The sequence below is a fragment of the Microcaecilia unicolor genome, chromosome 7 (genome assembly GCF_901765095.1).
Source record: "Microcaecilia unicolor chromosome 7, aMicUni1.1, whole genome shotgun sequence".
In the NCBI taxonomy this organism is placed as follows: Eukaryota; Metazoa; Chordata; class Amphibia; order Gymnophiona; family Siphonopidae; genus Microcaecilia; species Microcaecilia unicolor.
The window spans coordinates 47421882-47448713 of NC_044037.1; the positions used below are offsets into that span (position 1 = coordinate 47421882).

Sequence of the window (26832 nt, forward strand, 5' to 3'; positions counted from 1 at the left end):
TGTGGCAGTAGTCAAAAAAGCAAACAATATGCTAGAAATTATTAGGAAAGGGATGGAAAAAGAATATTATATTGCCTCTATCGCTTCATGGTGCGTACCTCAAGTATTGCGTGCAATTTTGGTCACTGTATCTCAAAAAAATATATAGTGGAATTAGAAAAGGTTCAAGGAAGGGCAACCAAATGGATGGAACTCCTCTGCTATGACAAAAGGCTAAAGAGGTTAGGGCTTTTCATCTTGGAAAAGAGATGGCTGAGGGGGGATATGATTAAGGTCTACAAAATCCTGAGTGGTGTAGAACGGGTTAAAGTGAACTGAATTTTTAGTCTTTCAAAAAATACAAAAACTGGGAGAAACTCAATGAGTTACATGGTAATACTTTTAAAACAAATAGGAGGAAATACTTTTTCACTGAATTAATAATTAAGCTCTGTAACTAATTGCCAGAGGATGTGGTAACAGCAGTTAGCATATCTGGGTTTAAAAAAGGTTTGGACAATTTCCTGGAGGAAAAGTCCATAGTCTGCTATTAAGATAGACAGACATGGGGGAAGCTACTGCTTGCCCTGGGATTGGAAGCATGGAATCTTGCTACTATTTGACATTCTGCCATGTTGTGACCTGGATTGGCCACTATTGGAGGATACCTACAGGAAGATACCTACTGTACCAGAAAGTAACTTGCCTTGAACTACTGAGAAATCCACGAGCTAAATCCAAATCTCTTAGAACTCACAAAAATTACTTTCTTTCTGAGCCTCTTGTTCAGAACAGTTTCAGATAATTTACTGAATTCTATGTCCACTTCCGTAAGCGCAACTCAAGAGCGCTTGGCTGCCACGGCACCGATAATCTGTAATCACAGGCATCTGAGGTAATGGGATTGAAGTGGAAAGTATTGCCTCAGTTTACAGTTGTGTGAAGGGATCCTGATGATGAACAGTAGATTTATTTGAGTACTCATATGGGGACAGAGGGCCTAGCATTAGCGATGGAAAACTTGTGGCACAGAAAAGACCTGTCTGTGAAATAGACCCTGCTAATTCCACCCGAGGGAGGATCTTTAATGATGAAATGGCGCTGCTGATCATGTGAGAGGAATTAAAGAAATGTTGTTGTGGTGAAGTGAGAAATTATGAACTCTGTCACTGAAATTAAATAGACATCACTGAATTAGGCCATTGGATGGAGGATGTATGTACTACAATGGAGGAGCAAGATGAGAACTTCTTGATTCTGAAGAAGTAGGTGATGGACTTAGAAGCAGTGAACTGTGATTTACTAAATAAAATGAGGAATCTGGAAATTAGAACCCAATGCAATATGCTGAGCATCCAGAGACTCCAGAATATGAGATTGCAAGGCAGATTTTCAAGACAATATTGTCTGCCAATAACAGACCCATTCATGATTTGGAGGTGAAGCAGGATAGAGGGCATTGGGGCTTGGGGGGCACTGAGGCCCAATTTATGAAGTCCAAAAATAATGGCACACAATTCAAAGGTTGAACAGCCCTTAATAATACAAAATTGTTTCATGGCCATGTTTCAATGAAAATCTACATTAATCATAAACAGAGTTGTAAAACCATAAATTAAGGGGTTAACATATTTTACTATGCAGAAATTATGTTGAAAACAAAATTTCTAATCAGTTTTCCTTGCACTTTTGCTATAAATGTCAATAGTTCCCAAAATTGATCCTGGAGGCACCCCAGCCATTCAGGTTCACTGGATATCCATAATGAATATTCATGAGAGAGATTTGCATGCAGTGGAGGTTTGGGAACCACTGAACTATGCAATCAATGACCTTTTAAGATGTTTAATGGATATGCTCTGTGTGATCCAATAAAAACCTTCAATTACAAAACAAAATCTATATATACCTCATCCATTGCTATCCTTGATTTAATTACTTAGGGGTCATTTTACCAAGCTGCAGTAAGCGCTAGGATGTGTTTACTGCAAATTAAAAGGATTTACTGCAGGACAAAGTAAGGTGTTCCACAGTACTTTTGCAATCTACATGTGCACATCATGCACTACAAAATCATTTAAATTTTTTTCATAAAGGGGACATGTCTAGGGATGGAGAGTGGGCATTTCTATGCTAACCAGTTGGCAGGGCTCATGCGCTAATCTCTTTTAATGGCTATGTGCTAATGACATTAGTGCATAGCCATTAAGGCTGCAAAGTGGAAATCAGCCATTTTCCCTCTACAGAAACAAAAGGCCTTAGTGTGCGGGAAAGACCCATGTAAGGGCACACTAAGACCACTTTTTCCCCCACACCTTTCTAAAAGGACCCCTTAATAAAACCAGTGAACTGATTTGTTCAGCACATCTCTCTGGTAAAATGAACATGCTTGTGTTTAATGATTGTTCCTCTCTTGGAGTATTTTTATCCAAGTGGGTTATACCTTAAAATAAATAAATAAAACCATGCTACAACTCAACCTGCAACCTGCTGGATCGAAGACAATTCACTGGTCTTTTAAGTAATGATCCCAATAATTTAGTTCCCACTAAAGTCAACCTAACTCATCTGTTTCCCCCTATCTCCACTTTTGTAGAGAGATAACATCAGATTACTATGGTTTGAGTGTTTGCTAGACCACCTTTTCATAGGTTCAGCAAAGTAATTTTCAATCAAATAATTACAAAGTTATACATTTAAATAAGCAATAAAAAAATATATAAAACCTGAGTAAAAAGGCAGAAAGAAAATGTCAAAGAATAAGAGGGACAGAGGTGTTTGCTGCCCCCTGGAGGTTATGTGTTAATAAATCCATTAAAAGCCTGTTTAAAAAGGTCTTAAAACCTGATTTGAATTTTCCAAGGTAAGGTTATGTCCTGAAAGCAATAAATTCCACAGGGCTGAGGCCATATGAAAAAAGCAGACCTGTGTCTAATCTCAAATTCAATACACAAAGAGGTGGTCGGACAGTAAGCTGATGCTCATATTGAGAGCATAATTGGTGTAATACATGAGGAATCAGAAAATTAGTTCTTCAGTTCTAGGATGTATCCATACCTTGTACATTTGCAGTTTCACTAGTCCCATGAAAACATTTTTCAGTAAAAGGAGTCCACCTCTCTTATACTCCTGACATTAATTTGTGGTTCTTCTTCATCATCTCCCTTTTTTGTCAGCCAGCTTGCAAAGCCATACCATGTTTCTGTCTTTCACTAACATTTCTAAAATAAGAACATAAGTATCACCATACTGGGACCGACTGAGGCCCATCAAGCCCTCTATCCTGTTTCCAGCAGTGACCAATCCAGGTCACAAGTACCTGGCAAGATCCCAAAAGAAGTAAATCCCAGAAATACAGTAAGCAGTGGATTTTCCACAGTCCATCTTAATAATGGCTTACGGACTTTCCTTGTAAGAATTTGTCCAAACCTTTTTTGAACCCTGCTAAGCTAATTCCAGAGTATAATTACATGCTAAGTGAAGAAATCTTTTCTCTGACTTGTTTTACATTTGCTACTTAGTAGCTTCATTGCATGCCCCCTAATCCTTGTATTTTTGGATACAGTAAACAAGCAATTCATGTCTACCTGTTCCATGCCACTCAGTATTTTATAGACCTCTGTCCTATCTCCCTTCAGCCGTCTCTTCTCCAAGCTGAAGAACCATAGCCTCTTTAGCCTTTCCTCATAGGGAAGTCATCTTATTCCCTTTATCATGTTCGTCACCCTTGCCTGTACATTTTCCAATTTTGCTATGTCTTTTTTGAGAAGCGTGGCCAAAATTGCAAACAATATTTGAGGTGCAGTTGCAACATGGAGCGATACAAAGGCATCCTTCATGTAGCACAATTACTCTTAAGCTGGAAGATGTGAAGCTGGAATAGGGAAGAGCATGTCACCCTGATGCACAGTGCAGCTCAAAACACAATCGTGTTTGCTTAAGAATAAGTAAGCTACACTTCTTATAAAAATCTTTATTGGACATGGATTTGAATTCAAAAATACAATTTTGAACTATTTAAAACTGTGATATTGGGCTGACTACTTACAGGAGATAGTTGAACGAATCTGAAGTTATAATCCGTTGACCCTGATATGATGGTTTATATATGAGGTTTCAGGACCTTGTTATCAGTTCATTTGAGGTGTTTTATGGAAGACTGGTTTGAATAAAGTTCCTTTTTGGATTCTCACATAGGTTTTTGTGTTATAAAATTATCAGCTCACTCTTTAAGTTCATCCTCAAAAGAGTTGCAGATCACAGTTATGGTACACTGCCTGGGAGGCATAGAAAAGCTTGTATTGACCCTGGCCAGTGCTGTATCTTCCTTTTGTGACTAAACAGAGTCCTTTGCTATTTTGTAGTGGTATCAAAATGACACTTCTTTAATGAATTTGAAATTTGCTAGAAAAACAAAGGACTTCACCAATTTTAATTATAAGCCTAGAGAATGAGATTATTTAGCTTGTCCACCCCCATCTGTTCAACCTGAACCAAATGTCATTGATTCTGTGTTTCTTTGCAGCAGAACTGGGGGATTTTCATGAAGAAGCAGACAGAAAGCACTTAGAAAATAACCAGTACTTACCAAACCAGGTGTATCTGGACCACAAGATCATGCTGTTTCACCAGAAGCATGTGTAAGCAAAATGGCAACTGCTTCTCTCCGTAACTTACCCAACCACCCAGTCTTAGGTGTAGGGTTTCTGACATCCTAAAAAGCACTAGACCAGTAGTTCCCAAACCTGGTCCTGGAGGCCCCCCAGCCAGTCAGGTTTTCAGGATACCCACAATGAATATTCGTGAGAGATTTGCATACAGTGGAGGCAGTGAATGCAAATCTCTGTCATGAATATTCATTGTAGGTATCCTGAAAACCTGACTGGCTGGGGTGCTCCAGGACCAGATTTGGGAACCACTGAGTTAGTTAATATCAGAGATATCCACAGTGTTAAGCAGTGACTAGAGAAAGAAAATATCAAAAATGTTCAGACAGGAAGCTACATTAACTTTCTCCCAGAAATCATAGCTCCTAAAGTTACTTCACAAATTTCTGAAAATGTGTCACTGATAAATTTTCAGGTATAAAGCAAACTTAAGGAAGTATTGAGGAGTGGCCTAGTGGTTAAAGCACTGCTCTTGACATCCCAGTTCAAATCCCACTGCTGGTCCTTGTGATCTTGGGCAAGTCATTTAACCTTCCATTGCCTCAGGTACAAACTTAGATTGTGGGCCCTCCAGGGATAGAGAAATATCCAGTCTACCTGAATGTAAATTACCTTGAGCTGTTACTGAAAAATGTGTGAGCAAAATCCAGAAAAATATTACATCTAAATTAGACTTTTGTAAATTCCCATCTCCAGAAAGACTAGCAAATAGGTTCTCACGTCCAAATGATAGGAAAACCCAGAGAATGGAAAGTATTAGAAGACAAAGAACATGGAAATTCATAGCAATACTGTAAGGGGGAATTCCATAAACAGCCCTAAAAGTTAGGTGCCAAAAAACTGGGTGCTAAGCAGACCTGCACATCAAATCTTATAGAACAGCAGCGCAAGTTGCAGTTATGCGTCAAACTGCAGGCGCAATCATATACACCATGGTGCTCATTTTTGCCTCCATGTCTATGGCTGGTGTAAATGCTGGCATCTTAAATCAACAGTTGAGTGTGTAAAAATATCTATAAAGTACACATACAGTGGTGGAAATAAGTATTTGATCCCTTGCTGATTTTGTAAGTTTGCCCACTGACAAAGACATGAGCAGCCCATAATTGAAGGGTAGGTTATTGGTAACAGTGAGAGATAGCACATCACAAATTAAATCCGGAAAATCACATTGTGGAAAGTATATGAATTTATTTGCATTCTGCAGAGGGAAATAAGTATTTGATCCCCCACCAACCAGTAAGAGATCTGGCCCCTACAGACCAGGTAGATGCTCCAAATCAACTCGTTACCTGCATGACAGACAGCTGTCGGCAATGGTCACCTGTATGAAAGACACCTGTCCACAGACTCAGTGAATCAGTCAGACTCTAACCTCTACAAAATGGCCAAGAGCAAGGAGCTGTCTAAGGATGTCAGGGACAAGATCATACACCTGCACAAGGCTGGAATGGGCTACAAAACCATCAGTAAGACGCTGGGCGAGAAGGAGACAACTGTTGGTGCCATAGTAAGAAAATGGAAGAAGTACAAAATGACTGTCAATCGACAAAGATCTGGGGCTCCACGCAAAATCTCACCTCGTGGGGTATCCTTGATCATGAGGAAGGTTAGAAATCAGCCTACAACTACAAGGGGGGAACTTGTCAATGATCTCAAGGCAGCTGGGACCACTGTCACCACGAAAACCATTGGTAACACATTACGACATAACGGATTGCAATCCTGCAGTGCCCGCAAGGTCCCCCTGCTCCGGAAGGCACATGTGACGGCCCGTCTGAAGTTTGCCAGTGAACACCTGGATGATGCCGAGAGTGATTGGGAGAAGGTGCTGTGGTCAGATGAGACAAAAATTGAGCTCTTTGGCATGAACTCAACTCGCCGTGTTTGGAGGAAGAGAAATGCTGCCTATGACCCAAAGAACACCGTCCCCACTGTCAAGCATGGAGGTGGAAATGTTATGTTTTGGGGGTGTTTCTCTGCTAAGGGCACAGGACTACTTCACCGCATCAATGGGAGAATGGATGGGGCCATGTACCGTACAATTCTGAGTGACAACCTCCTTCCCTCCGCCAGGGCCTTAAAATGGGTCGTGGCTGGGTCTTCCAGCACGACAATGACCCAAAACATACAGCCAAGGCAACAAAGGAGTGGCTCAGGAAGAAGCACATTAGGGTCATGGAGTGGCCTAGCCAGTCACCAGACCTTAATCCCATTGAAAACTTATGGAGGGAGCTGAAGCTGCGAGTTGCCAAGCGACAGCCCAGAACTCTTAATGATTTAGAGATGATCTGCAAAGAGGAGTGGACCAAAATTCCTCCTGACATGTGTGCAAACCTCATCATCAACTACAGAAGACGTCTGACCGCTGTGCTTGCCAACAAGGGTTTTGCCACCAAGTATTAGGTCTTGTTTGCCAGAGGGATTAAATACTTATTTCCCTCTGCAGAATGCAAATAAATTCATATACTTTCCACAATGTGATTTTCCGGATTTAATTTGTGATGTGCTATCTCTCACTGTTACCAATAACCTACCCTTCAATTATGGGCTGCTCATGTCTTTGTCAGTGGGCAAACTTACAAAATCAGCAAGGGATCAAATACTTATTTCCACCACTGTAGGAATAGTCAGAACGCCCCTGATATGCCCATTCCCCTCTCACATGAATGCCCCCTTTGCAGTTGTGCGAGGGAAGTTAGGTACTCAGATTACAGAATAGCAGCATAAGTCAGTTATTCGCACAAATGGTGATTAGTGCTTGTTAATGCCAATTATTGGTACTTATCTCCAATTAAGTCCTAGTTTAACTAATTATGTTATGCAGGGGCGGACTGACAGTGATCTGGTCTCCCAGGCAGTAAAGGTCATTGGGCCTTCACTGCCACATTGCCCGCCACCCACCGTCTCTCCACTGCCGTGCCCCTCCACACACTACAGCCCCCCTACCACCACAGTTGCCGCCCACTTCCTGCACAGTACAGTCCCACAAGCCTCAGTGGGCCCTTCACGGTTCTGCCGTGGTCTAGTGGCTTCTTCAGGGGCAGGAAAGAACCTCACTTTTTACTGCCTACTACCGCTATTTTGCCTGGCAGGTCTCAACAGTCTTGTGAGACTGCTGCAGGGTGTCTCGGAAGTCATTTTTAAAACACAGTGGTGCTGGGCAGAATAGTGGCAGCAGGAAGGAAAGAGTGTTGTTCTTTCCTGCCCCCCGCAGAGACCAATAGCAGGGCTCATCAAGTTGGGACCGGGGAGGGCCCACTGAGGCTTGGGGGCTGTATTGTGTGGCAGTGGCAGTGGGGGGGGGGGAGAGCCTCTGGGCTCCCTAGAGCATTTGGGCACTCGGGCACTGCCTGGTTGCCTGAATGGTCAGTTCAGCCCTGATGTTACTCATGTAACTGACTCTATACTCTAATATTTAAATAAGCAATAAAATAAAATTATAAAACCAGAGAACAAAGGTGGAAGGAAAATGTAAAAGAATAAGAGAGACGGGGGTATTTTCTGCCCCTGAAGATTAGGCGTTAATAAATCCATTAAAAGCCTCTTTGAAAAGGTCTTAAAACCTGATTTGAATTTTCCAAGGGAATGTCCTGCCTTGAGTCAGACAAGGGTGCCCATTCAGGCTGCCCAGTATGGATTCATCCTTTTGGTAGATGTGCATACAGAATCTCTAAAATGCAACCTAACACCAATTCAGTTCATGCCCCAGTCTTCCACCTGATCTCTCAACCTTCTCGTATCAGTCCTGAACATGACCAGAATCCATAATGGCATTAGCTTCCCCATGCTTTTTTGGAGACTTGAATCAATCACACATGTGCTGTTTTAGGGTTAGAACTGCCCCATTCTGCAATTACCCTTTAGGTGTGATCTTCTGCTTAGAGCTGTAACTGCCATGCCATGCAGGTTACCCCAAATTTGTTTCATTTCCATCATCTTACTACTATTGATCCTATGTTTATCCCAACCTGTTTTTTTTTCTGATGGGATCTTAGCATTGTTAGACCTCAATGTAAAGAATATTATATTTACAATTGAATGAGTTCACAGGGTATTTTCAGCAGATCCTAACCAAGAGACCAGCTGAAAGCTATAACAATATACCACACAACTACCAAGATCAACAGATAATTCTAGAACCAGTGCACTAGAATAATGTTTTCTTGAACCTTTCGATATCTTCTTGACAACAGAAGGTCATATTCAGTGTAAATGTCGGGCCTGAAACATGCAAAGATCCTAATGGTCCCTTGTTGCATCTTTGTCCAAAGCCTTTATTTTCTGCAACTTCTGGAAAAAAAAAATCCAGAACAAAATAGTGCAAGCCAAACCCAGGGCTTTTTTTCTGCCAGTACTTGAGCGTCCTTTGTATCCTTGTACATTAACCCTGTGAAATGGCAGGAGGGGCTTCTGCTTCTTTCATTTTTGGCCGATGCACAAAAGGTTCACAATGTAGTCCTCACTCTACCTCAAAAAGTAGCGCAAAACAATAGTTGCAGAATACTCAAACTAACGAGCATGCAAATTACTGCCACATTAAAATCACAGCTGTAAAATGCAGTTTAGCGCAGAATGTCAACTTTCCTGTCGGTGCCTGAACTGTGCTTGGCCCAGGCACAGACAGGAAAGTTGACATTAAAAAGACACATGCTGTAGCTCCCTCCTGCCCCCCTGCAAACTCAATTTGTGTCCTCTAGTTCTACCACCTTCCCGTCTCCGGAAAAGGTTTGTGTGCGGATTAATACCTTTCAAATATTTGAACGTCTGTATCATGTCACCCCTGTTTCTACTTTCCTCCAAGGTATACATGTTCAGGTCGGCAAGTCTCTTCTCGTATGGTTTGCAATGCAAATCCCATACCATTTTCGTAGCTTTTCTTTGCACCGTTTCCAGTCTTTTTACATCCTTAGCCAGATACGGCCTCCAAAACTGAACACAATACTCCAAGTGGGGCCTCACCAACGACTTGTAGAGGGGCATCAACACCTCCTTTCTGCTGCTGGTTATACCTCTCTCTATTCAGGCTAGCATCCTTCTAGCCACAGCCATCGCCTTATCACATTGTTTTTTCACCTTCATATCCTCCGACACCAACACCCCAAGGTCTCTCTCCTGAGTTGAGCTTGCTAATCTCTCCCCTCCTATTCAGTATCTCTCTTTTGGGGTTCTACACCCCAAATGCATCACTCTGCACTTCTTGGCATTAAATTTTAACTGATAAGAAACTCAAAACTCACAGTATCACACTAACTGTGTTTATTATAGGATACAAGAGTCCGTTGTCGCCCACAGATCAATACAAGTCTTTCAGCATGTAAAGTGGAGAAAAAAAGGGGATTCAGTAACGCCACCCAGCCAGCCCAATCCGTGTGGATTTTTTTTTTTGGGGGGGGGGGGCTGGTTAGATGATGCTGCGCCGGGCCCATGCCTTATAGTCCGATGATCTTGGGCTGGCTGGGTGGCGTTACTGAATCCCCTTTTTTTCTCCACTTTACATGCTGAAAGACTTGTATTGATCTGTGGGCGACAACGGACTCTTGAATCGTATAATAAACACAGTTAGTGTGATACTGTGAGTTTTGAGTTTCTTATCAATTATTTGCAAGCTTGAGTGCATTGTTAGTTATAAGGAGGATTACATTTTAACTGCCAGACCGTCAACCATTTTTCTAACTTTCGGAGATCCCTTCTCATCGTTTCTACTCCCTCTAGGGTATCCAGTCTATTGGCTATCTTTGTGTCATCCGCAAAAAGGCAAACCTTTCCTTCCAACCCTTCAGCAATATCTCTCACAAATATATTAAACAAAATGGGCCCCAGCACCGACCCCTGAGGAACCCCACTGCTCACCATCCTTTCCTCTTAACGGATTCCATTTACCACCACCCTCTGCCACCTGTCGGTCAACCAGTTTTCTATCCAGTTCACCACTTTCGGTCCTAAGTTCAGCCCTTTCAGCTAATTCACGAGTCTTCTGTGGGGGACCGTATCAAAGGCTTTGCTGAAATTCAAGTAGATTACATCTAGCGCACGGCCTCCATTAATTTCTTTTGTCACCCAGTTAAAGAAGTCAATGAGATTCATTTGGCAGGATTTTCCTTTTGTAAAGCCATGTTGCCTCAGGTCCTGTAACCCATTGTCTTCTAGAAAGTTAGCTATCCTTTCTTTCAGCAGTGACTCCATTACTTTTCCTACCACCGACGTGAGACTTACCGGTCTGTAGTTTCCCACTTCTTCCCTGTCTCCACTTTTGTGAAGAGGGACCACATCTGCTTGTCTCCAATCTCGTGGAACCTCTCCCGTCTCTAAAGATCTATTAAATAAATCTTTAAGAGGTCCCGCCAGGACCTCCCTGAGCTCCCTCAGTATCCTGGGATGTATCCCATCCGGCCCCATAGCTTTGTCCACCTTCAGATTCTCCAGCTGTTTATAAACTCTTTCTTCCGTAAACGGCGCAGTATCCACTCCATTACCAAATATTCCTTCAACAGCCAACCGCGGTCCTTCACCACGATTTCCCTCCATGAACACCGAAGAGAAGTAATTGTTTAGCACGTTTGCTTTATCCTCCTCACTTTCCACATAACCATTCTCATTATCTTTCAGTCTCGCAATTCCATTCCTATCTTTTCTCCTTTCTCCAATATATCTGAAAAAGGTCTTGCCACCTCTCTTTATATCTTTAGCCATTTTTTCTTCCGCTCGCGCTTTCGCTAGCCATATTTCCCGTTTCGTTTCTTTGAGTTTAATCCAATAATCTTTTCCGTGATCCTCGTGTTGCGTTCTTTTGTATTTCTTGAACAAAGCCTCTTTTGCTCTTATTTTTTCAGCTACTTGGTTGGAAAACCATATTGGCTTCCTATTTCTCTTGGTTTTGTTTACTTTCCTCGCGTAAAGATCAGTCACCATATTTATAGCAGCCTTCAGCTTTGACCACTGATGTTCCACTTCTCCTACGCCTTCCCACTTCAGCAGTTCCTTTTTCAGGTATTCCCCCATTTTATCAAAATCAGTACGTCTGAAATCCAGTTCTTTTAGTTTTGTGCGTCCACACTGTGCCTTTGCCCTTTTATCAAACCATATGGTGTGATGATCACTATTACATAGGTGGGCACCCACCTGAATATTAGAAACACTTCCTCCATTCGTGAGCACTAGATCCAGCAACAACCCGTCCCTCATGGGTTCCATCACCATTTGTCTGAGCAAGGCACTTTGACAGGTGTCCACAATCTCCCTACTTCTTTCCGATTCCGCAGACGGGACGTTCCAATCCACATCAGACAAGTTGAAATCTCCCAACAGTAGCACCTCCCCTTTCATACCAATCTTTTGAATATCCTCTATCAGATCCTTGTCAGCTTCTCTGTTTGTGCCGAAGGTCTGTAGATAACCCCCGTGTGGATACAGGTTCCATCTTCCCTTTCCAGGATGATCCATAAAGCTTCTTCCTTTCCCCAGGTGCCCCCGCATTTCAGCCGCTCTGATATTGTCTCTCACATACAGCGCGCCACTCCTCCACCCCTTCGGCCCTCTCTATCCTTTCTAAAAAGATTATAGCCCGGTATAGTCACATCCCATTCATGAGAATCATTGAATCACGTCTCTGTAATAGCAACAATATCCAAGTTTTCTTCAAACATCAAGGCTTGCAAGTTTTGAACCTTTTTACCTAGACTACGAGCATTTGTGCTCATTTCTTTCCATCTGCGTAGAGAGTTTAGGTGGTTTTCTGTATTTAGATGACCTTTCCCTCTGCCATCAAGTTTATCCTGGGGGTGACTTTCTGAATCCCCTTGTTTCCTTTTGTCACCCCCGCCTTCTAGTTTAAATGTCTAGAAACATACTGTCTGAATTTCTCCCCAAGTATCCTTTTTCCCGTCACTGAAAGATGTGGCCCATCATTACAGTACAGCCTGCTATTTTTCCACGTATTACCCCACGCCCCTATGTGACTAAAACCTTCTTCTTTACACCAAGACTCAAGCCACTTATTGAACTCCACTGTTTTGAGTAGTCTTTCTTCTCCCTTCCCACACGTGGGAATTACTTCAGAAAAAGCCACAGTCCGAACCAGGTAACCTCAGTTACCAATCAAACCAATTCTGAAAATGCCCAGCGTAGCTCACAGCTCCCAAGGTAAAGTGAAGTTCTGGGGTTTTTTTTTCTCTAACTACACAGTTGTACACAAATTGCCCCTCCTCCCAAGATATGAGTCACTAGGTGCTATATAACCAAATTGATTTAATTAGGTCTCTGGCACTGAAGATTCAAAACCCAATTCTAATAAACACAACTTTAAGACAGATACCAGAATCAGAGTTACCAAATTTTGTGTAACCAAGTTAATTGGATTAAGTCACTTGGCACAGGTACAAAACACGGTTCTAGAGAGTACCTTTAAGACAATTGCAGCATAAAAATATGAAATCACTGGCACAGAAGTTCAACACAGTTCAAATAAGAAACTACCAGCGGAAGGTCACGTGATGGTTTGAGGGAGGAAGTTGTGTCTTCCATCTCTCCGAGGCTACCCCCTCTCTGAGCGATAAAAACGGCTATAATAACCTGTTGGAAACAACCTGCTGAATATTGGAGAGTAGAAGGAAGTAATGGACCCATTTGTGACTCGAGAAATGAGGGCGACGCCGAGTAGACTCGCACAAAAGAGTGCAGAGAAAAAACGCGGACCTGAAGAAAACAAGATGGCGCCCGGACCGGCAGCCGGCTTGATTCCGGAATTCCACCCGAAACAGCTACAGCAGCTAGTGGAGGCAGTTAAGACCGCACTAGCGCCTCAGCTAAATAAAGTATTAGAGCAGCTGGCAGCGGTGGAGTCCTCGTTGGGAGATACCACGAGACGAACGGGGGAGTTGGAGGTCCGGGTATCCAAGCTGGAGGACTCTGAAACAAATAAGAACAAGGTGATAAAGGAGCTACAATGAACAGTGAAAACGCAAGCGCAGCACCTTGATGAGACGGAGAACCGTTCCCGGAGATCGAATTTGCGTCTAATCGGTATCCCAGAGACTGTACCAGATCGTTTACTTCTATCACAGTTGGAGAGTTGGCTAAAAACAGAGTTTACACTCTCGGATAGCTTTGGCCCCCTATGTTTGGAAAGGGCACACAGACTGGGAAGACGGGTGGCAGCTGGAAATAGGCCCAGAGCAGTAATAATAAAAGTCCATAATTACCTCCACAAAGAGGAAATTCTGAGAGGTGCGAGGGCAAAATGGGACACCTTGGCCTATGATGGCGCAGGAGTCAAGATATTCCAAGACTACTCAGCCGCATTGCAGGAATGCAGGAGAGCTTTTGGCCCCATTTGCTGCCACCTGGCCAAGAAAAATCAAAGATGTATGCTTTTGTACCCGGCCCAGCTAAAGGTCCTAAAGGAGGGAGGATGGCAGACTTTCCAGGCTCCAGAAGAAGCTCAAGAGCTATTAGAAACAGGAAACCCCTCAGATGGGGAAAAGGACACTTGAAGAATATGGCCACCTCAAAATCGAAGCCACAAGTCTAGATGGAAAAGTTTAGCCACCTGGAATGGAGGCGAAGACTGGTAATATGGTACAGAACTAACTTAATCAAAGGAACATGTATGTTTTTGAAACCACAGTTCAGTTTAATGGGGATGGCGGGGAAGGAGAAGGAGGAATGTGAGCGAAGTGTGACTGCTATACTTGGGGATCATTTGGGAAGAACACACGAAGGGGGGCAAGAGCATAAGAGAAGAATAGAAGGGATTCAACAGATGGTCATGATATGGAAGGAAGACAGGTTAGGCTATGAGAGGGGGAGCCTACAATCACACGACCTTAACCTACTATAACAGTAGGACATCTTAGGGATCTCAAAAAGAAGGGAGGAGGAAGGGGGGTTTTAAGGTAAAGGGCGGGATAGGGAGGAAATAAGAGTAGGAGGGAGGATGGGGGATAAAAGGGGGGGGAGATAGGGAAGAGGAAATATTATAACCATGGCTTCGCAGGCCCTTTATATTTGGATGTAAGTTGCAAAGACACGAGAGTAGAGCAAATTCAGATTTGGGGGAGGGTGAGGCTGGGCACCCGAAACCCACTTAACATTCTCAAAGCCAAGCCAAGTCACACCAACTATAATAAACGCAGATGACAAAAGCAACCTGAGTGGTATCTTGGAATGTAGGGGGTATAGCAACACCAATTAAGAGGACAAAAATATTACAGGCCCTAAAAAGACACAAAGCGGATGTGGCTTGCCTCCAGGAGACTAGACTAACGGAGGCTGAACACCAGAAGTTACAAAGACAGTGGGTGGGGCAGGTGTTCTCAGCCTCAGCAGAGGGAAGAAAGCGGGGCGTAGCAATATTAATACGTAAAGGGTTAGCAGCTAAAGCCGAATTGCTTAAAGCAGATCCCCTAGGGAGATATGTGATAATACACCTTTGGCTTCAACATAGAGAATTTTTGGTGATCTCGTTGTATGGCCCGAATGAATATACGCCATCCTTTTTTCAGTCCATTATAAAACACTGCGCCTCCCATGATTCGTTGCAGTTACTGGTGTGTGGAGACTTCAATTTAGTTGCAGATCCCACGGCTGATACTACAAACCCCAGGGAGGCCCCACAAGGAGGTAGCAAACAAAAAGCACTTCCCACATTCATGCGTACCCTAAATTTAGTGGACACCTGGAGGGCCCTACACCCAGAAACCAAAGACTATACACACTTATCTAGGGCACACGGCACAAGCTCCAGAATAGACTATATACTCATAGATAGGCAGGCATTCTCCTGGGTGAGTGGAGCAGGCATAGGGCCTACAGAGATATCAGATCATGCGCTTGTGTGGACAGAACTGGAGGCCCCAGAGCAATATCAACAAGCAGGGGGTTGGAGGTACCCGAGTTATCTATATGAAGACAAAGAATTTACAAGATATCTAAATGATAAATGGGAAACATATGAGAGGTTTAATAGCCAACATGCGGAAAATCCTAGTCTTTACTGGATGGCTTCTAAAGCGGTCATACGGGGAGATATAATAGCCTATGTGCAAATGAGGAAAAAGAGACAGGCTAAGGCGATTCTAAACTTAGAGCTTCAACTCCAGAAAGCTAAACGGAAATATATAAAATCCCCAACAGCAACAAATAAGGAACAATACTTGGCAGCCCAAGTGGTCCTGAACTCATTAATTCATGGGCAAACTATGAGGTCTTTGGTGTACTTTAAGTGCCGGATGCAAAGATTTGGCAATAAATCAGGCACACTATTAGCGAGGTTGATAAGAAACTACCAGCATAAAAATTATGAAATCACAATGCATTCTGCATTCCGCAAATGAGATTTTAAGACAAGCAGATTATTCTAAGACAAAGTAAGCCAACACATCTTTGCTCTTTCTGTAGTGGCAAGTCTCCAGCTGAATCAGACATTCAACTTCTGGATATAGTAAGGATGCTAGAAATGTATGGAATCAGACCACATCCCGCCAGTGATGGAGAAGGCATGCAAATTAATCTTGCTGTTACGCATATGGGAGTGCTAGTTTTCCAGGTAACTTTCTTTCCCTTTAAAAGATCCTTTCCAATGAGAGAGCAACTAAATCCGAAACTAGTGGAGGAGTGGCCTAGTTGTTAGGGTGGTGGACTTTGGTCCTGGGGAACTGAGTTCAATTCCCACTTCAGGCATAGGCAGCTCCTTATGACTCTGGGCAAGTCACTTAACCCTCCATTGCCCCATGTAAGCCGCATTGAGCCTGCCATGAGTGGGAAAGCGCGGGGTACAAATCTAACAAAAAAAAAAAAACTAAGCTAGAGCATGTCAAAGTCAATATTAAAATATTTCACAGAATCACTTTTAGTCTCAATAACAAACACCACCATGATGCAGAAGAGGCCCAGAACTCAGAGTTACTTAGATCGCAGGTACAAATTATTGTACACGGTACAGAGATAACATCTGATATGTCCTTTTAGGGTAGTTTTATTGCTAGACAGCAATTCAAGAAGTTATGGAAAGTGAATTATGAAAAAGATTGCTTTGGGGCTCATTTGTGAAAGAGAAAAACATCTAAAAAGTGGCATAAAGCAGCATTTGGATGTTTTTCTCACTTGACCATCCAAATCAGTATATTTGAAACCTATTTTTCAGACTTTTTTTTAATGCTGTTCTTCTGCAGTGCATCCAAACCTAAAGGGGGCGTGTTGGGGGGAGGGGGGGGGGCAGTGTTAAGGGCAGATTTGGGCATTCTAAGATTTAGACGTTTTTCAGCCATAATGGAACAAAACAAAACTAAAACTAAGATGTTTTGGTCTTGACCTGTTTTACAAAAAGGTGCCCTAAATGACCAGATGACCACTGGAGGGAATCAGGGATGACCCCCCCAATATCCCTCCAGTGGTCACTGACTCCCTCCCACCCCCAAAAAATGTGAATAAAAATATGACTTACGAACCTCTATGACAGCCTCAGATGTTATAGCCACAAGCCATTGACCTAGCGATAAAGTCTCACGCGGTAACTGGGCGGTAATGACCTACGTGCGTCAAATACCACTTGGTGCGTGTCCAATATGCGCATCCGAAAATAAAATTTATTTTTCAGATACGCGTATCGGACGCACGCCAAAAATGAAATTACTGCAACAGCCACGCGGTTGTTGGGCGGTAACTCCATTTTGGCACACGTTGGGTGCACATAGACACTTATGAAGCTTAGTAAAAGGGTCCCTTACTGCCACATATTTACTTGCCAGTAAGGGCTCACGCGCTACTCGTGCAGAAATCAGGCAGCATTATTTTCTACAGCGGGAATCTGTGCATACCAGCTTCAGAATTTCTGCCGGGCACCCTTGCTACCTCAGCAGTAGGGTCGATTTGGCGTGCGCTACCCTCAGGGGAGTACTACCGTGGCTTAGTAAAAGGGCCCCTAATTGCAATAGTCAGGGGCTTTATGTATATTCAGTGCTGCTAACTGCAGACACAGCAGCAATAGAAAATGATGACTAGCACCTGAATATCACATATCCCAGATTCTATAAAGGTTGTCAAAAATTGGGCACAGATCCCAGATTGGCGCCCAAAATAATTAGTTAATGGCTCCAATGATTTAATTATTAGAGATAACAAGCACTGAATTGGCACCAATTATGATTTGGGCGCCAAACTGACCACACGCTATTCTGGAACAATGGGCACCTAAATTGGATCATGTGCAACTCAAAAGGGGGCATGGCCATGGAAGGCCAGAATAGCGGGGATCATTTACTTGAATGACTATCTTTGGGCTGAGGAACTATTGTAGATACTGGATCACGGCAACAGTAAAAGAAATTAATCATTGATCTGCAGATAAATTGTAGGATGTACTGTGGGATTATGCCATATGGGATTTTGAATATCCAAGAGCACAGCTTGTAGAGTATTCTTGACTTCACTGGAAGCCAAATAGGGTTATCCTATCAGACGTTTTAGACCAAAAATTAATCAAACTGATACGATACTGATACGTTGGGCCAGCAGTAGTCCTGAAAAAGTGAGTGGTAAGCCCATATTGGGCTTACCGCCGTTCTGTTAAAGGACCCCTTATTTTCTCAAGGGTTTTTCACATCTATCTGTCAGTATATGCAGGACAAAAGGCCTTCATAAAATTACCTCATACATGAAAGGTACAATTAGGTGTGTACTTGTATGCTTGTGCCACATACAGTGGTGGAAATAAGTATTTGATCCCTTGCTGATTTTGTAAGTTTGCCCACTGACAAAGACATGAGCAGCCCATAATTGAAGGGTAGGTTATTGGTAACAGTGAGAGATAGCACATCACAAATTAAATCCGGAAAATCACATTGTGGAAAGTATATGAATTTATTTGCATTCTGCAGAGGGAAATAAGTATTTAATCCCTCTGGCAAACAAGACCTAATACTTGGTGGCAAAACCCTTGTTGGCAAGCACAGCGGTCAGACGTCTTCTGTAGTTGATGATGAGGTTTGCACACATGTCAGGAGGAATTTTGGTCCACTCCTCTTTGCAGATCATCTCTAAATCATTAAGAGTTCTGGGCTGTCGCTTGGCAACTCGCAGCTTCAGCTCCCTCCATAAGTTTTCAATGGGATTAAGGTCTGGTGACTGGCTAGGCCACTCCATGACCCTAATGTGCTTCTTCCTGAGCCACTCCTTTGTTGCCTTGGCTGTATGTTTTGGGTCATTGTCGTGCTGGAAGACCCAGCCACGACCCATTTTTAAGGCCCTGGCGGAGGGAAGGAGGTTGTCACTCAGAATTGTACGGTACATGGCCCCATCCATTCTCCCATTGATGCGGTGAAGTAGTCCTGTGCCCTTAGCAGAGAAACACCCCCAAAACATAACATTTCCACCTCCATGCTTGACAGTGGGGACGGTGTTCTTTGGGTCATAGGCAGCATTTCTCTTCCTCCAAACACGGCGAGTTGAGTTCATGCCAAAGAGCTCAATTTTTGTCTCATCTGACCACAGCACCTTCTCCCAATCACTCTCGGCATCATCCAGGTGTTCACTGGCAAACTTCAGACGGGCCGTCACATGTGCCTTCCGGAGCAGGGGGACCTTGCGGGCACTGCAGGATTGCAATCCGTTATGTCGTAATGTGTTACCAATGGTTTTCGTGGTGACAGTGGTCCCAGCTGCCTTGAGATCATTGACAAGTTCCCCCCTTGTAGTTGTAGGCTGATTTCTAACCTTCCTCATGATCAAGGATACCCCACGAGGTGAGATTTTGCGTGGAGCCCCAGATCTTTGTCGATTGACAGTCATTTTGTACTTCTTCCATTTTCTTACTATGGCACCAACAGTTGTCTCCTTCTCGCCCAGCGTCTTACTGATGGTTTTGTAGCCCATTCCAGCCTTGTGCAGGTGTATGATCTTGTCCCTGACATCCTTAGACAGCTCCTTGCTCTTGGCCATTTTGTAGAGGTTAGAGTCTGACTGATTCACTGAGTCTGTGGACAGGTGTCTTTCATACAGGTGACCATTGCCGACAGCTGTCTGTCATGCAGATAACGAGTTGATTTGGAGCATCTACCTGGTCTGTAGGGGCCAGATCTCTTACTGGTTGGTGGGGGATCAAATACTTATTTCCCTCTGCAGAATGCAAATAAATTCATATACTTTCCACAATGTGATTTTCCGGATTTAATTTGTGATGTGCTATCTCTCACTGTTACCAATAACCTACCCTTCAATTATGGGCTGCTCATGTCTTTGTCAGTGGGCAAACTTACAAAATCAGCAAGGGATCAAATACTTATTTCCACCACTGTAAATGTGAGGTATACAACTCAAATAACCCCCCAATATGTCACAATTAGAAAAAAACAAGGAAGACAAGCCTGGGAACTCTGAGGGGTATTCAAACAACCTACTGAGCACACACCAATCACAGGCTGAAAAACCTCCTTTAAAAGCAAAAACAAAACATTTTTTTCAACCAGAACACTTAAGTTTTTTAAAAATAATTTTTGGTTATCAAAATAATCTCAGAACTATGTCCTAGAAGAATTCATCATGTGACATTATTTATTTATTTGGATGTTGCTGACACCTTTTTCAGTAGTAGCTCAAGGTGAGTTACATTGGGTATTTCCCTGTCTCTGGGGGGGGGGGGGCTGACAATCTGAGAGCCCTGTTTGCTAAGCTGTGCTAATGATAGAGACACCCATAGGAATATAATGGGTGTTCCTATCATTAGCATGCCCCTAAATTTGTACCTGAGACAATGGAGGGTTAAGTGACTTGCCCAAGATCACAAGGAGCAGCAGTGGGATTTGAACCAGCCACCTCTGGAGATCAAGACCAGTGCTCTAACCACTAGGCCACACCTCCACTCTATTAGAACTGGCACATTCAGAGGAGGAGTTTAGATAGAGCATGGCCCAAATCTTGATGTATGCATGTATTTTATAAAATAAGTGCGTACTTTGGGCTAGATTCTATATATGGCTGCCAAAAAAAAAATCAGCAACAAAAAAGCACTATTCTGTAAGCCATGATTCAAGTTAGGCAAGGTTTATAGAATAGCGCTTTAGCCCAGGAATCACCCCTAACTTTAGGTGTGGCCATTTGCACCAACTTAAACATGTTGCAAACGTACAGTGGGGGAAATAAGTATTTGATCCCTTGCTGATTTTGTAAGTGTGCCCACTGACAAAGACATGAGCAGCCCATAATTGAAGGGTAGGTTATTGGTAACAGTGAGAGATAGCACATCACAAATTAAATCCGGAAAATCACATTGTGGAAAGTATATGAATTTATTTGCATTCTGCAGAGGGAAATAAGTATTTGATCCCTCTGGCAAACAAGACCTAATACTTGGTGGCAAAACCCTTGTTGGCAAGCACAGCGGTCAGACGTCTTCTGTAGTTGATGATGAGGTTTGCACACATGTCAGGAGGAATTTTGGTCCACTCCTCTTTGCAGATCATCTCTAAATCATTAAGAGTTCTGGGCTGTCGCTTGGCAACTCGCAGCTTCAGCTCCCTCCATAAGTTTTCAATGGGATTAAGGTCTGGTGACTGGCTAGGCCACTCCATGACCCTAATGTGCTTCTTCCTGAGCCACTCCTTTGTTGCCTTGGCTGTATGTTTTGGGTCATTGTCGTGCTGGAAGACCCAGCCACGACCCATTTTTAAGGCCCTGGCGGAGGGAAGGAGGTTGTCACTCAGAATTGTACGGTACATGGCCCCATCCATTCTCCCATTGATGCGGTGAAGTAGTCCTGTGCCCTTAGCAGAGAAACACCCCCAAAACATAACATTTCCACCTCCATGCTTGACAGTGGGGACGGTGTTCTTTGGGTCATAGGCAGCATTTCTCTTCCTCCAAACACGGCGAGTTGAGTTCATGCCAAAGAGCTCAATTTTTGTCTCATCTGACCACAGCACCTTCTCCCAATCACTCTCGGCATCATCCAGGTGTTCACTGGCAAACTTCAGACGGGCCGTCACATGTGCCTTCCGGAGCAGGGGGACCTTGCGGGCACTGCAGGATTGCAATCCGTTATGTCGTAATGTGTTACCCATGGTTTTCGTGGTGACAGTGGTCCCAGCTGCCTTGAGATCATTGACAAGTTCCCCCCTTGTAGTTGTAGGCTGATTTCTAACCTTCCTCATGATCAAGGATACCCCACGAGGTGAGATTTTGCGTGGAGCCCCAGATCTTTGTCGATTGACAGTCATTTTGTACTTCTTCCATTTTCTTACTATGGCACCAACAGTTGTCTCCTTCTCGCCCAGCGTCTTACTGATGGTTTTGTAGCCCATTCCAGCCTTGTGCAGGTGTATGATCTTGTCCCTGACATCCTTAGACAGCTCCTTGCTCTTGGCCATTTTGTAGAGGTTAGAGTCTGACTGATTCACTGAGTCTGTGGACAGGTGTCTTTCATACAGGTGACCATTGCCGACAGCTGTCTGTCATGCAGGTAACGAGTTGATTTGGAGCATCTACCTGGTCTGTAGGGGCCAGATCTCTTACTGGTTGGTGGGGGATCAAATACTTATTTCCCTCTGCAGAATGCAAATAAATTCATATACTTTCCACAATGTGATTTTCCGGATTTAATTTGTGATGTGCTATCTCTCACTGTTACCAATAACCTACCCTTCAATTATGGGCTGCTCATGTCTTTGTCAGTGGGCACACTTACAAAATCAGCAAGGGATCAAATACTTATTTCCCCCACTGTATATGCCTACATTAAGCACATATCCCCTTTATTCTATAATGCGCGTTAATTTTAGGAATGCCTCATTCCGCCCATGACCCTCCCATTTCCACATCCTCTTTTCAATCACGTGTAAAATTTAGGCGCGGAACCCTTGCCTACATTTACATGTGTAAAGTTCAAATAAATTTAATTAGTGCCAATAATTGCTTGCTAAAAAGCCAATTATTGGTGCCAATTAGCTTATTTAATTAAATTGCGTGCATGCCCAAATCTGCACACGCAAGTTTTAGCCACTTCTATAGAAATAGAGGGTTTATGCACTAACACTTACGCCTACATCAATCTAGCCACTATTTCTGCAGGATCTGTGCTAAAGGTACATGGAAGGGTATTTTTGATATGGTATCTAAGTCCGATTTTGGACTTTTTGCACAAAACGTCCAAAATCTGAATAGGAAAGAAAGCCATTTTTATAACAGAAAAATGTCTATCTTTTTTTTTTTTAATACTGTTTCGAACAAGGTTTAGTGCTTTGGACATTTGTTTTTTGGTCCATTATTTAAAAAAAAAAACAAAAAAAAACAACCAACAACAAATAAATGCAAAACATACAGATTCATGCCATTAGGATGTAGGAGGAGCCATCATTTTTAGTAGACTGGTCCCCCAGACATCCCAGGAGAGCAATGGGGCACCCTAGAGGGCACTTCTGTGCACTTCATAAAAATGCTCCCAGGTACACATCTCACCTTTGTCCCCTGAGCTCTCCAAAACCCTCTGTCTCCCAGTACAATAGCCCTTATGGGTGAAGGGGGCACCTGTATGTGGGTACAGTAGGGTTTTGGTGACTTTGGAAGAGGTCACAGTTTCCACCACAAGTGTGACAGTTAGAGGGAGATAGGGACCCGAGTCCCCCACTCCATAGTGCACTGCACCAACCCAGTGGCGTACAAAGGGGGGGGGGCAGGCGGTCCGCCCCAGGTGCACGCCGCTGGGAGGGGGTGCCACGCGCGCCTGTTGGCTCCATTCGTTCTGTGCTCCCTCTGCCCCGGAACAGGTTACTTCCTGTTCTGGGGCAGAGGGAGCATGGAACAAGCGAAGCCAACAGGCGCACGCCCCCCCCCCCCCCAAGCAGGTAAAAATGCACCCGGGGGGGTGGTCCTTTTGCCGGGGGTGGGGGCGCATCGGCGATCCGCCCCAGGTTTCAGCCACCCTAGGAGCACCACTGCACCAACCACTACACTACCTCAAGGACCTGCATGCTGCTCTAATAGACCTGGCTATAACATCTGAGGCTGTCATAGAGGTTGGTAAGTCATATTTTTATTCACATTTTGGGGGGGGGGGGGTGGTATTGGGTGGGGTCATCCCTGATTCCCTCCAGTGGTCATTCAGGGCACCTTTTTGTGCCTTATTCATGAAAATGAGTCTAGACCAAAACAACTTAGTTTTAGTCCTGGACGTTGTTGTGTTCCATTATGGCTGTAAAATGCCAAAGTGTTAGGCATACCTTAATCCCGCCTTTGAAACACCCCCGTCATGCCCCCCTTGTGATTTGGGTGCACGGCAGATGAATTGCATAGATAAACCTCTGCAAAATAGGTTTTGAAAATACTGATTTGGATGTTTTGAGAAGAAAAATGTCCAAATGGTGCTTTATAACACTTTTTTTGGACAGTTTTCTCTTTTGAAAACGAGCCCCATAGGCCCCTATGTGTCTTCATATGATAGGCTAAAAATAGGCATTGATGCAGTCTTCCCACATATGAGACTTGTTATAAAATTACTCTAAGTAGTAAATCTAAAACAAATCAGAGAAAATATTTCTGCACTCAACGTGAAATTAAACTCAGGAATTTGTTGCCAGTGAATGTGCTAAAAGCAATTAGCTTAGTAGGGTTTAAAAAAGGTTGAACAATTTTCTAAAAGAAAAGTCCATAAGCCATTATTAAGATGGACTTGGGAAAATCCACTGCTTATTCCTGGGATAAGCAGCATAAAAACTGTTTTACTCTTTTGGGATCTAGCCATGTACTTGTGACCCGGATTGGCCACTGTTGGAAATGAGATGCTAGGCTTGATGGGCCTTCAAGTATGACCCAGTATGGCAATGTTTATGTTCTTATGTACCGTCCACATGTTTAATGCTGAAATTAGTGTGCAGTAACTGTTAGCACGCATTAATTGCCGTTTGTAAATAGTAAATGGGAGCCATAATAGACTGAATCGAAACATTGTCCTTATACAACAAGGACTTTTTACCAATCTATACTTATGGAAAAATATCTTTATTGATTAACGTTCATTGGTTGCAGGGCAATACAAAGATCAATACATTCAACTGGGCGAAAATTCGGAAATTGAGTTTCAAGAGAAAGCATTTTCTTATCAAGCTTCATGCACATAATTTTGTAAGTATATTTTAACTTCCCATGTTACATTGGGGGGGGGGGGCAGAGGTCAAGAGAGACAAGGGGAGATGCCTGGTTGCCGGCTGGAGAGGGGACAGGAGGGCGAGATGCTGGACTCCTTGTGGGAGTTGAGGGGGGGGGGGGGGGAAGAGAAGGTAAATGCTCGATATTTGAAATGTTGGACCATATGTGGAAGTTGGAGGGGGGAGAAGGTAAATTGCTGGACCATGTGTAGGGATGGGAGTGGTAGAAGGTAAAATATTGGACCATGTAGGGGATGGGGTGTCTCGACAATTTTAGTGCCATGTATGTGTGCCCTGAGATAAGAAAATGGTTGAAAATCTCTGTATTAGGTTTATTATGTGAGCAAGATGATAATACCAGTTAGAATGTCTGTTGCTGAAATTTATTTTGACCATTTTAGGGGGGGTTGTGATCTTTGCATTTATATGTATATTTGAACCCCACCTAGAATTGCAGATAGTGCAGGTTATACATTTTTAAATAAATCTATACATGATAGATGTCTAACTGCTGGCTTATGCACAGTTCCCAGCATTGAATTTTTGGGTATGTCCAGTAACCCAGAAGTTAACCAGGCACCGGCCAATATTCAGACCAGTGCCCAGTTAACTTGGTGCATAAAGTTAGAACAGCTGTTTTCCTGACCTAACTTTTCCCCGTTTACAAAGCTGCGCTAGCGGCTGTTTTGGCATTACCACACTGACAGCTGCTAGCGCGGCTCTGTAAACAGGAGTGTTTGTGCGGTCACTTTGCTAGTTAACAGACTGAAAATTGCTCTGCCCTAATTCCGCCCCTGGCCTGCTCCTAACTTAGGGCAAGATGCACTAAACGAGCCTTTAACGAACACGTTTTAAACCCTGACATGTACTAAAGCCCAATTTCCGACGACGGTAGCAGCAAACGAAAACGGAATGCAGATGAGCAAATTGTGTAGAAACCCTATTGAAATGAGGTGCACTAAGGTTTTCCGCTTGCCCTAACGCGGGAAAGCTAACGAGAGGTCTGCACCTCTCGTTGGGGCTGCCCGGCTTCCAAAACAATGTGAAGAAAAAAAAATTGGGAGGGGCAAAACGCTCGTCAGGAGCGTCCTTTATGGACGGCCTTGACCCCCCTGCCCGAGGTCGCCGCTGCTCCCCACTCCTCCCTGTATTAAAATTGTGACTTTTTTAGGCAGCCCTGCCCCCCCTCCCTCCCTCCCTTCCTCCTTTTTTAGAAAAAACAACTTCCGCCATCCTCCACCCCCGTGCCCCCCTGAGGTCATCGCCGCCGCTCCCCCCTCCCCCTCCATCTGAAACCGGGCCCGTGCAGCGCCTCTCACCTCTGTGTGAAGGGGCTGCATGGGCAAGAACAGCTGATCGCCTCCTCCGACTTCCCTCCGTTCCTCATGGGCCCGCCCTCGTCTGACGTAAGTAATGTATAATTATAGTACAGCAAGAGACCCTCACTGGATGCCCACCGGAAGGGTGGGAAGGCCAGATTTTAGGACTCAGGCTGTAAAAATACCAGCCAGGTTTAAAAATCTATGACTGGCTGCGCAAGGACTTGCTTTTCCTGTAAGTTAATATGTGTCCCCGCTTGGGATCCATCCACTGGAATAGTGATGGGTCAATTTACATACCTTTAACAGCTAAAATAACTGAAGAAGTACTGACTAGGCCAAATAACAAGTACATGATTTAATATTTCAGAATCTGTAAAAAGCAGGTCTGAACAATGAGTTCTGACACAAACAGGTACAACTGTCACTTTAAATCAGATGAACAAAATGGAGTCTATTAGTTTTGTATAGAAGGCTACAGAGGTTATACAGGGTTCTTAAGATGGCGTAAAAAGTATTGCGACACAGACAGATGTGGAACTGTTATCTCAAAGCTTCTCAAAACATGCTGATAAGACTGTGTGGGAAAGTATCATCTCAGAAATTGAGAGCTAGGTATCTCACCATTGACTTCTATGGAGAGTTTGTGTATAAAAGAGGGGACAATTTGCCATAGCTTTGGTATCCGCCCCAACGCTTATCTCAGACGGCGAAGCTCTGTCCGGTTGTACCCAGAAT

General features: G+C 43.6%; 1 protein-coding gene across 1 annotated transcript in view; it reads left to right on the forward strand.

The window, feature by feature from the left end:
* Positions 1-26832, forward strand: part of FRMD7 (FERM domain containing 7) — a 72330-nt gene that overhangs the window by 23780 nt on the left and 21718 nt on the right. Inside the window, exons 6-8 of the mRNA XM_030210725.1 lie at positions 4505-4619; positions 16044-16191; positions 24657-24752. Coding sequence (XP_030066585.1) covers positions 4505-4619; positions 16044-16191; positions 24657-24752 — 359 coding nt within the window. The remainder of the gene's footprint in view (positions 1-4504; positions 4620-16043; positions 16192-24656; positions 24753-26832) is intronic.